This window comes from Apostichopus japonicus, chromosome 20 (genome assembly GCF_037975245.1).
Source record: "Apostichopus japonicus isolate 1M-3 chromosome 20, ASM3797524v1, whole genome shotgun sequence".
NCBI lineage: Eukaryota > Metazoa > Echinodermata > Holothuroidea > Aspidochirotida > Stichopodidae > Apostichopus > Apostichopus japonicus.
This window is the reverse complement of record NC_092580.1, coordinates 27,093,037-27,105,639: the sequence shown is the minus strand read 5'-3', so window position 1 is coordinate 27,105,639 and position 12,603 is coordinate 27,093,037. Positions and strand designations below refer to the sequence as shown.

Sequence of the window (12,603 nt, the reverse complement as noted above, 5' to 3'; positions counted from 1 at the left end):
ATATCAAAATCATATATTACTGAAGTTCCATTGTGTGAACATTCAGTTCAGTTGCTTAATTGAATTAAAAATTGAATTAATAGTCCAATTTAACATGAAATAATGACCCCCCAAAAAAAAAAAAAAATTAAAAAATTAAAACCAAAAACTTTTTTTTGTTTTGTTGCATATATGTGCTTAAAAAGCTTGGGATCCTTGTTGTGCCAGTGTTAAGGGAGTATATTTTGACAGTGCGGTCAATTGTATAGTATATATGTGTGCAAATATATATCTAGATATATATGTATGTCTGAAAATGTCTGAAAATGTTTAGCTTTTCTTTATGCAAACTATTAGTCTCGAATAGAATCATTATATGTTAGGTATGAGGTGAGACTTTTGCCTCAAGATACTGATTTATGTTTGGTGAATGATGTTGAGAGATGACTGTGTCAGTAGTCCTTCTGTAACATATGAAGCACAACACGTTACAGATGAGAGTGTGAAAGTTGCGAGGAGATAGGTATACTGAAAGAGCTGGAAATGTGGGAAAATGTTTTAAAAGTACAGTTTGTGAAGTATGGTACACTGTAGATGAGACTGCAATGGTGATGACTATGTGAGGAGAATACAAATTAATCTCTCTCTCTCCCTTTATCCAACCCACCCCCCCCCCCCCACCCCTACCACACACACACACTTTGATTTGTGAAAAACTCACTTTCACTGTACAAAATTGCACCACAATTATCACACAAGCTATGATGTATGAAAACCATGACTAAACAAACTTTATGAAGCAAACAGCTTATGGTGTATTCCTTCATCGATTTTTGCTACTTAGAACAAAGGGTGTCCGCCTGTAGGAAACTAGAACTGCTGACACAAGTGCTTGTTTGCTGCCAATTCTGTTGTTGACCTTGGTTTTGTTTCCAAAAATGTAAAATTATGCAAAAAGCCTAAACGTGAAGCAAACGTTTTATTTTCTGTAATGGATGGACATTGCCCATGTCGAATCTAAAATAGTTTGCGTTTCTTAACAGCTTATAATACAAGCCAGGATTTTGGTGTCAACCTTATTAACTCACAAATCAAAAATATCAAAATACAAGCTAGCTCTAAAATAATATATTTTACAATTACTTGTGAAACATTAATCTTAAGTGTGTTCCGCCTTCTTCCATCAATACTTGATTATTGGCTTATTTTTCACAGCCTGGGAGCTTTTACATTTTCAATTACACTTTGAATAACCTAGCTTCTAAATTGTACCTTTTTCCTACTTTCTTTCAGATATTTGCATTCATTTCAGGATGTCAATATACTTACAGAAAATAGTTCGTTGACGACCCTCAGTATTTCCATATGAACTTCCACAGTCATTTCCCTGCTCTGTTAGAAGAGAAAGTGAAATTAAAAAAATTCAGATCTTTCAATCACTTTGTTAATAACATCTTAAAAATGCCAGTACACAGATTCACTTTCAATTCCATAACCAATGTTCATCTAACTTCACATGCCTTTAAAACTGCATAACACTGCATAGTAAAAGATACTCAAGTCTCCTACAAACTTCAGAGCGAATTGTGTTTATATTAATACTAGATGTACTAGCGTTGTGCGGTAGTGGGATTTCACACAACCGGTAGTGTTGCAACATGAATCCCGGTATCATAACTATAACCGGGATTTTCCTCAACTTTCATCTATGGTTCAAAGCACTTAGTTACGAGACTGTCAATATCATATGCATAGCCTAGGCTATGTACATACTCTTACACGCAGGGTTATAAAAAAAAAATTAAAAAATAACATGCTATATTAGGGCCTTTGTTTTTTAACATACACTTCCATAAAGAAATGCACAAACCTTGGAAAAAAGCAACCCACACCATCCTTCATTCATACTCGACGTACGATATTAGATTAACACGTTCGCACATGGATTAAACTTGTAATCCGTACACAAACAGAAATTGGGAGTTCCCCACTATTCCATGATATTGAAATAGGGCAACCTCTTCAAGTTCAAAAGTTCACAAAGAAAAGTTTTTAACTATGAACAAGTCACTATGTGTTTGGAACTTTAGACAATAAGAATGTTACAGAGGGGCTACGTAAATACGGGATTATAAACTACATACATAAGAATAGTACAGATTTACTTATATCGTTAATCGGGTGTTGTTTAATCCAGAAAATATAATTTCAATACGTACAATATCAATCTTTCGTACAAAAGTTCTTAAAAATGAAAAAGGAGCGAAAGATAACTAGAAATGACATCGTGGAACCCCCCGCATTAATAAACAAATCCATTTCATTACAGCATCAAATCTCAAGTACTGCACTGCACTGCAGTGTGTACCAGTACCAGTACCGTACCCTAGGTAATAATAATAATATACAGTCCTGTGCGAAGATGGATTTAAACTGAATATACTCCCTGCAGTTTTGGCCAAAATTTATTAAATCGTTTTAACTATTATAACAAAATGAGGTGAAATGCATAAGGGTAGGATTTTGTACATGGGAACCATAACAATCATCGTTTGAAGGATGAATAAATAACGAAAATTTCAGAATAACTTTGAGGTCCCGTAACATGCTGAGCCCAAGTAACGTTCGATATTTGGTGTAGCCTAGGTCCAAATTACTACGTGAAAAGTTGATTCGTTAATATATAGGTCTAGGCCAGTACGTAAATTGATCAGATATTATTTAAACTAAGAACACAGAAACCAGAAATAAACGTGTTTTCTTTTCTTTATATCAAATAGTAACACGTTGATGTTTTTATTATGTCCAGGATTCCCGGGAATGATACCAAAACGAATGTAATAACCGGTTGTTTTCCCAATACCGGTAGTAGTTACACATTGCACATTGATCGGGACAAGTCAATACCGGGATTCACTTAACTACCGGGATGCTGCACAACGCTACTATGTACAACAACAGTCCCATTAGGTATTCAAGGTAAATTTGCCCATTTTGTCATGATCAACAGACTAGAAGCAAAGGTACAATACATAGAACCAATGGTATAAAATGCAGTGCTTCCCCTAATGTGTTTTGCTTTTCAAAACAAAGGGATGCATAGCAGTAACTTGATGAATCCTGTTGCAAACTCTGTTAAGAACTTTCGTCGGTCGTAAGCAGCAGAATTCGAAAAAGAAAACGTCAGAGAAAACGGAGTTCGAAAAACATGCATTTTCCTTCGGAATGGTAACTTCGGAAGGAAGAGAGAGTGTGCGGTGACCCGTGGGAGGGGTCACTGGGGGCGGAATGCTAAAATTTATACCAGTGGCCAGCGTCTAGGTAGACTATGAAATGTGCGTTAGTGTTGTAGGAGACAGGTAAGAGAGGAGTGAAGTAAATCCAATGGTATAAAGTACAGTGCTACCCCTAATGTGTTTGCTTTTCCCCCTTCTTCCTTTTTGTTTGGGGGGGGCAGGGGTGCTGGGCGGGTAAGGGGTTGCTTTGTTACTTTGTGTAAGGCAAGAATGTTGCTGTGGTTGCCATCTTTTCCCTGCTGCTACAATTCTTGCCTCTTGCCAATCCCTAAGGGTTCCAGTCGTAGATTCCAGAGCACTCCAGACAAAGTACGTAAACCCTTCCTTATTGCAGGCAAAGCTAATGCAGAGAGACTTGGCTTCGGAAACTGACTGTTGGGATCTTGAACGAGATCTACAGAAAATGCTGGCTTTTTTGTATTGCTGCTGTACACACATTTTATTTAATCTTGCATTAGATCTCGTATCCTGTGTTTACTTTTGCCCTGTAATAGGAAATTCATGACATACATGAGTGATAACATATGTATCCTAAACTTCCACACAAATGCATCAAATAGATTATATCCGTTTTTACTGCTTCTTTGAGATTTCCTACTTCGCCGTCTAGGGTACCCCAGTAATCACTGTGAAAATGAATGGCAAGACAAGGCGGGCATTGTTGGCTGGCTTTCCTCACTCTCATAATCATTCTGTCACATTAATAATCTAGCTAAAACCTATTGCAGCAGGCGAAGCAGAAACATTTATGACCAGATGATCTGAAAGATCATTGTCCATGCTTTATCTTGCACATGACATTAAATATTCCACAGAATATTTTGCAGGTGAAATATCACTGCCTCCTCTTATCCCCCTATCTCTCCCAACCTCCTCTGCCCTCACACAGTTCTTCTAACCTACAAAATTCCAAGTTGGAGGGTCATTGACAGGTAGTCACCAGTCGCTAAGGATGTTAAATAGCTTCACTATAGAATGCAATATGAGTGCCTATGTCATGAGGAGACAGGTGAGCAAGGAAGTGAAGTAAATCCCAAATAGAAATTAATCCAGATGAAAAAACGTACGATGCTGGCACTTTCGATGTTAGAAAGAGAAGGACATTGACCAGAGGGGCCGGTCATAGAGGGCGCGCAGTGTTAAAAGGTTACCAGTTCATTCTAGGCAGGTTAGAATGAGAGTGCTAAGGTTGTGGGGAGACAGGTAAGCGACGAGCGAAGTAAATCTTCCAATCACTTTGTTCATACTTCATTGGTATGTGATATCACTCAGGTCATACTATTAGTGTGCTTTCAGTCTTACCCCTCCTGAATCTAAGCAACATTTAGATTCACTCCTATGTACATGTATCCCTAACAACCCCTCCCCTTCCCCCCTCCTGCACACCAAACATAAATAAGTACATGTGATAGTGCCACTACTAACCAAGACTGGCCTATATGGCAGCAAACACACCACAAGACACACAATGTACTATACAGTATATAGCTTACAAAATTTCGTACACAGAAAACTTTACAACCTACAAAACTGTGCCTCTACTTTTAACGTTAGACTCAATTGTTTCATTTCATTTTCACCCAACACCCAAAGATAAATTTACAAGCAAATTATATTAGTTTCTGTGCATATATCTCAGCCCAGCTCTCTAAGTTTTACGACAACATTCCTATCAGGCCTCCTTTCTTAATTATCAAATATGATATGCCACATATTAAGTGAAATAATCAGGAGAAAGTTTCCATAAAAGAATGCTAGATTCTTAATTCAATAAAAGAGAAAAATGCCGGCAGGGCATCATACGGCTGATGGCTGTGACATTTTATTCTCGGTGGCAATTACAATATCCCAGCAGGATTACTTTCCAATTAACAAGCACTCCAGGACCCCAAGCTGGTTATGTCAGTATCGCTAGCATTAATAACACATAATGTCAAAGTTTTGAACTGTTTATGTACACTTCATACAAATCATACTGTCACGTGTCTTTTCCATTTTTTTTTTGGCCCCTGTAGAATTAAATTGTTCTTTCTTTCTTAGTGAAGTTTAACACACTGTCCTGACAGCACTCACCGAACATTCTTGTCAGTATCTAGAGGCCTATAAAACTGCGTCCAGTAATTTGTCACCATTACTCACACGGTAGATACAAATATGAAAGATGCAGCAGTGAGGAGTTTGCTTTATTCCTCATCAAACATCATGCCTTCCCTCCCTCTCCCTCCTCTCACCCGATACCTTGGCCCAATTATGTATGGAACTCCAGTTTAAATACAGCATAAAGGGAAACTAAAAAAAACCATCTTTAAGTGCCATGTATTACTGCGAACAAGACAGCAGTCGATAAAACCATGAAAGTCTGTCACTTTTTCACAAGGTAACAGCATGCCATGATAATCCATTCAAAAGTTGAAAATTTGATCACCGGAATAGTTTTGTTAAATTAATGGTCCTAGTCACCAACTAGGAGTAGATCAGAAATGGTCAAAATATTGGCCATTTCTGTGATTACTTTAAAGTAAAACTTTCTACATAAATTACCCAAAATCAATGAGAACAGCCGCTTTAAAATAAAGAAAATTGGATTATTGCAACACAAACAGAATTCAAATAAATTTTGAAACATTAGTTATTTTTTTTTATCTAGAATGAAGTTTCTAGACCTAGTTGTCCCCATCAACGGATTTACAGGTTTTATGAGCTTTGCCAGAAAATCTCATCAATATTGGATGAGTAATAGCCACAATGAAATCAGGCCAACTGATGCAGGGATTTAAGTGGCGTCGTCACTCTGGCGTATAACGTTACATCTTGTCTTTAGAAAGTTGGCTTCTGTCAGCATCCATATATGAGTCAATGTCACAGAGTCTGTAATGTGTATGACATGCCACGATACAGACGGATCATGTGTGAAACAAAACAGCAACATTTTAACAACCAACCAGGGAAGAGTATTTCCTGGTGTGATCTGTCAAAGTCACGTTCTTCATGACTAGAGGAAAATAGCGAAGGAAAAGGAGCAAAGTTTCTCAGAGAGTTTTAGCAATTATGGCAGGATTCATTGCATGAGAAACATTGCAGAAAGTTGAAGCGTTAACTCCCGATGATGAAAGCGTGTCAGAAGAGAACAAGACCACTTGGATAAACGTAAGAGTTTGAGAATGTTAACATATTTAGTGTATCTTGAATCAGGATACAACTGGCAACATCACAGCAAAATGCCATACTGGCCTTTTGGTCTAATCTTTATATCATACAACTATAGTACAATTTTCAACTGTTAAGCAGCTCCAGAGTCCACACGGAAGAGGACAGTAATCTGTTTGCCATACTGGCCATAATGCCATACTGGCCTTTTCGTCTAATCTTTATATCATACAACTATGGTACAATGTTCAACTGTTAAGCAGCTCCAGGGTCCTCAAGGAAGAGGACAGTAATCTGTTCAGCTTAAGTGATTCCTGGTCACGTTTTATATGGCAGCATGTGTAGTAATTGTAAAACTTGCACACAGACCATTGTTGTTTTATGTGATCAGCAACGTTCTTGTACTAATTGGAACCTAGGTACTTTACATTTCACAATGTTCATCTAAGCCTTACTTTTGGAGTTACTGTGGTTACCACTTACAAGGTGTCAGACTTTGAACTCTGTCAACCTTTACATTTCCAAACAAAACAATTGGACTTCTGCCATTGATGTGGCAAGCCTACTCACCAATAAATACAAGTTTTATCTATTGGTATGGGGTACTAACATGATTACAAAGTAACTTTGTAAGTTTGCAGATATTGACCTCTAGTGAATCCAAATGACCTTTGACCTTAATGAGATTGTTGGATCCATATAGCAAGTATGAAGTACAGAAAAGCTTTACTTTTGTTTAGTTAAATTATCATGTACATTGACTTGACCTCTAGTGACCGCAAATGCTCTTTGAAGTACTTTTGGAGTTTACTATTTACCAAATATTCACTGTTCACCTCAAATGACCACTGCAGTTCTTGGAGTCACTGAGGTGGATCCACATACCAAGTATGAAGTTATGAAAGCATCTTTATGTATGTGATCTCATCGGTCTTATCAATCGCTTTCATTACTGTGTAGAAAATAATCACACAGTGTATACCTTGTAAAATTTGGGCTGCTGGCAGAGATTTAGCAGATAAAAACAACCAAAACATTGGTGTCCCAAAACAATCGAACCCAAACATTTAATAATTGGACAATTAAGTGGTTAGACCTTTTTCATTCATAACTGTACATTACAATACGGTATGCTGGGATACATTTTGGACAAAGTACATTGTCATACTGTGTTACTAGACAATAGTACCAAAAACGGTTGTAGAGTTCAGGATTGGTTGGTCCCTGATTACAATGGAATGTAAAGAGAGGCTGTAAATGACCACATTCAATTTTATCTAACATAGATGTCTTAGGTCAAGACATGACATAAACACACTTCATTACCACTGAAAAGATCCCATCATATATATCACACATGCACATACATTCCATCACCATTATAAAGATTTCTATCATATATATCACACACATGCAGTGTTCGATTTTTCCGATATCGCATCGCAAAATGCGATCCAAAACGACAAACTTGCGAAAAAAAACCTGAAAAAATAATATCCTACCATAGTTAAGTGTAAAGCAAATAACCTAACCACCTCAGCGGTTACGGATCTCACGTAACTAAAAGGTTCCCTGGCAACGTGCCAAAAAAATGTTAACAAACAGGTGTTACACAGGGGATGAGCTCACAGTTGTTGGGAAGGTACCTGGGCAAATTCACAGCACATGTACCGTGGTACAGTAGTTGGGTATAGGGTTAAACACTGCAGTTGTAAAAATGTACGCATAGTGCACGCTATTCATTGTTAGGCAGTCTAGAAACGGGGCTTTGCTGAACGTAGTTTGTTTCATAATATCGGAAGTTTTGTAAGTTGCACTTTTTAAAGATTGAAAGACAGATTAAATCTCTTTTCATTTTATAACATAATATAGCTACTTTAACTTGTCATTTTAAAATTTCATCAGTTTCGTGACAATTTAAATAAAAAAAGTTGTCAATATTTTGCATTCTCAACTGCGAATTTTTTCATCGCCAGACATCGCAAAAAATGACAACAATTTTCGGGGGCTTTCGCCCCCAGGATCCCCACGAGGGGTTCTACCCCATGACCCCACCATAGCCCTAAGACGGGACCCTGGACACCACGCCTTCATGCTCGCACGTTACGCGTGCTAGGCAGGCGAACACCGGCGGGAAATCAGCAGTGTGTTCGCGGGAAATTGAACAAGGTTTTCCAACACTGCTGAACTGTGCAGTTACTGTATGCATCATGTTCAAGGTTTTCACAGAGGCCTTTGAGGAAATGAATGGTTAGTACAGTGTATATATGCTGCACTAATGCTGTGTGTAGGCCAAGGTTCACGAAGGTCATTGGTTATATTCGCGCGCCGTAGACGTGTTTTTAGATGTTACGGAGAGTCAGGTTTCCATGGATATTAATCGAAAATTAATCTGAGTTTAACTGACGCTAAAGAAATGGATTGTCTTGGGCAGATTAACAAATCATTGCAAGTATAAATAAGTACAGGTAGCTCTGCTGTTAAAAAGAAAAGTTCAATATCGGTTTGCTGTTATCGGCAATTAGGCAAAATTTTACCGATACCAATATGCTGCCGATATTGTGCAAATATCGGCCGATACCGATATTGAAAACGATCATCGTAGCAAAACTAGTATAAATAATAATAATAAACAAACATTTTCTAGTTAATACATTGATCGCCAACATTTGGTCCGTTTTGTGGTAATTTCAAAACTGCTATTCAATATTGGGGAACTGCTATGCAACAAAAATATTGTATAGCAATTGTCGAAATTTGTTGCTATGCAATTTTTTGGCCATAAGTCGAACACTGCACACATGTATATCACACACATTTACACACATGCCATCACCATTGTAAAGCTTCCCATCATATAACACACATGTATACACACATGCCATTACCATTGTAAAGTTTCTCAACATATCACACACATGTATGTATACACACATGTGCCATTACCTTTGTAAAGATTCCTTTTGCCTTCAGCAATGTGAGATGCAAATTAACAAAGAGCAACAAATTACAATTACTTTTTTGTTTAAAAATTTTGTGTGTGTCTGTTTTGTTCTGCCTCCAAAAATATAACTTCCAGACTTTGTCTATTGGAGCAATGTCTCATTGGAAACACTTCCTTAGGTGAAGCGTGACAAGAAACAATGCTGGATAATACTCAGGTTGCTTCGCTGTGAAAACTTTTTGAACATCAAGATTGTCATTTTATACTTGAATGATAGCTGTTATGAGTATATCAAAAAGTACCCAGAAAAAAAGAAAGTATATATAATCAAAGAGTAAAACACTGTCAAAATGTTGAAACATTTTTGTTGCACAATTTTTTAACACTCTGGCCATTTTAGCAACAGAAAATTTGCACAGTTTTTCTTCTGTTATTAAACAGCCACTTTAAACTATATATGCTTTATTCAGTACCATTACAGTATTGACTTATGATGAACTGTACAAAGAGTCCCAAATCACTACTTGTAGTGAAAGTATTGATTTTAACACAAAAGTATAACAGTAACTACAATACAATGCACTGCAACCTGATACCAGACATTGAATAACCTAGTACTATACAACACTACCATAAGATGTTACTCTGGACGGCAAACTTGTATATTTTGATGCCAGGGTGATTTGATTGACTGGGAACTCCTGTGTATCTTTTATTAGTCATCAGGGCAATAGGCAGGCTAGTACATGGTATAGCTACCAGTACATTTCTGCATAGACTTTGCACTACATACATATACAGTAGATAGATATATAAATATATATAGGCCTGCACACATACTGTACATTTAACCGCACTGCCAACATATCAATTTGGATTACCAATTCTCAATGCTCATACACAAGTTTTTCTGTCCCACCACATATTTTTCAGATCAAAGTTATTAGATTCACTGACAAATCCAAGAAATGTAGAAACATGTTTTGAAACTAAATTAACTTTATCTGCAAAGGTTTTAAAATATTTTACTTGTACACATATTTCTTTCAAACGGAATTCACACATTGTTGAACTGATTTCTTTTTCAAATAAAAGATAACTGTTTGGCTTACTGTAGTTGTCCACAAACTTATCTTTGAACAGATTATCTACTGTAGGCTACACTGTTTTCCAAAAGAATCTTTATTTTCAATTATTATTATTGGTAAGCCCAACGTTTAAGTGTAGGACACTTTTTTTGAATGACAACAATCTTGTGTATTGAAGGAACTTTGCTCCACAACTTAATGCTGATGAGATCATAAACTATTAACAAACCCATCTATTTAAAACAGTGACACTCCCTCCACACCCCTCCCATTCCCACACTTAGTGGTTAGTTTCCACATTAGAAAAGCTGAATTGCAAATGAAAACTTTAGGCATTGATTTTGGTAAAGTCCAATCAGGATTCAGGTACTAGAATTAATAACAATGTAGTGTATTAGCTTCAGTGCTAGTATTGGACCAAATTTGTGACCTCCCTCTGTTCTTTTTAATCCCCTCTGAAGGCCTTGTACTCATTATTCGCATCCCACATATCACCCCCCCCGACCACCCCTTAAGAAATCATGTTTAGAAGGTTTTCATGTCTTGACTGCCTTTGATCTCTTGTGACCTAAGATCTCCACCAACACTTGCTGACTTTTTACTTGTTAGACATTATTATAAGACCAATTTGTAATATGCATGTATCAAAACTTTCTCTACATTATAAATTTTGAAACTGAGCTTTAACCATTTTCACCTGTTGATTTCTGCTGACCTCAAATGACCTTAGACACCCAAGTGTGCAGGTCAAATGCTAATTTCAAACATTGTCAACATTTTCGCTCCTTAATTTAGGATTTCATTTTTACCAGCTAAAGCAGTTTACACATATACACACTCACTTACATAAACACACGCACATACTGCACACACACAACTCGACAGCAAAAAAATCCTGTTTGAAGAAAGAGGCAAATTAGATGGCTAAACATTCCATTCGTTGCAGATTTAGACAAACAATAGATTAAGACAAACAAAGATATCCTTCCGTATTGTTACTATTGACTTCTGCAGTGGATGAAGTTCACTGCTTGAATGGAAGGATCTTCCCTGTAAATAAGGAAGTAAGCTGTAAGTCGGTTCTGCACAGACAGACCTACCTTCTTACATAACTTATACACTCTTCTACTTGGTGAAAGTTGATAAGATCACCAGATTACCCATATTCCCCCCCCCTCCCCCACCAATGGTAAAGAAACTGAGTGAGAAATCTGTCTCCACTGTGAAGAACCGAACTAGTCTTCCCGGATAAAAAAAAATCTCTGTGGAGAACACGTAGGTTAACTCCCTAAATGATACTGTAGGGAGAAGACGGTACTATCGACAAGATTCCCTCCCGGATGTGGGACACAGGATAGTACTCGGTGCTAAAGACGTTACAAATATTGTAGGTTGTTAGGTTGACAGGAATGTGCAAAGGTGACTGGGAACAGATAAGAGAGAGGAACAAGGAACTGAACCTTCGACACTAGTAGGTTATAGTGTTAATTCATCCAGTATCGCGTCGCAAATTGTTATACAAATATTGCGATACAAGTCCACAGATGTATAGCAGTTTTGTTTACACGGGAAGCACAGTCTTTAGACAAATGCTTTAGATCCTTCAACACTGCTACTTAAATATTTCAGCACTAACTTATTCTGTGAGACTGTGTGTGAAACTGGATCGCAGTACTGTACATGCATTCATTAGTCAAAACTCCCCTGACGATTAAGTATGTTTCGGTATCGGTTATTTTTACTTGATACTTAAAAATATATATGTATTTTTTCGGTAACGTCTCATTTCACAAATCAGAAGTAGCCCAGTATAGGTTACAGAGTTACTTTACCGGCGATAGGTCAAGTGTACAGAAATTATTCTTTGGGAATATATATTCAACACATTAAATTTTTGCACTGTTGATGATATCTGTTCAACTTCATCACAAATAGGCTTTCTGATATAATTTTGGGAGGGTTATGTGAGTCACTAAGATGACTGGCACTTCAATGAGGACGCTTTGCTTGAACGAAATCACCCAGAGAGAACTATTTGTGAGAGAACTTTTAGTGTAGCTTAAATGGAGGGAGAACGTAACAAAATTAGGTTACTGCAAGCTTTATTGCAAGCTGTTTGATGTTTCCTCATCTAGCTTCTAGGTAGATG

The 12,603-nt window shown here is 37.2% G+C and overlaps 1 protein-coding gene across 6 annotated transcripts in view; it reads right to left on the bottom strand.

The window, feature by feature from the left end:
- The window catches only part of LOC139962156 (SLIT-ROBO Rho GTPase-activating protein 1-like), an 80,191-nt gene that overhangs the window by 53,883 nt on the left and 13,705 nt on the right, over positions 1–12,603 (bottom strand). For all 6 annotated transcript variants that reach the window (XM_071962109.1, XM_071962113.1, XM_071962111.1 and 3 more), the window contains exon 4: positions 1,309–1,371. In XM_071962109.1, coding sequence (XP_071818210.1) covers positions 1,309–1,371 — 63 coding nt within the window. The remainder of the gene's footprint in view (positions 1–1,308; positions 1,372–12,603) is intronic.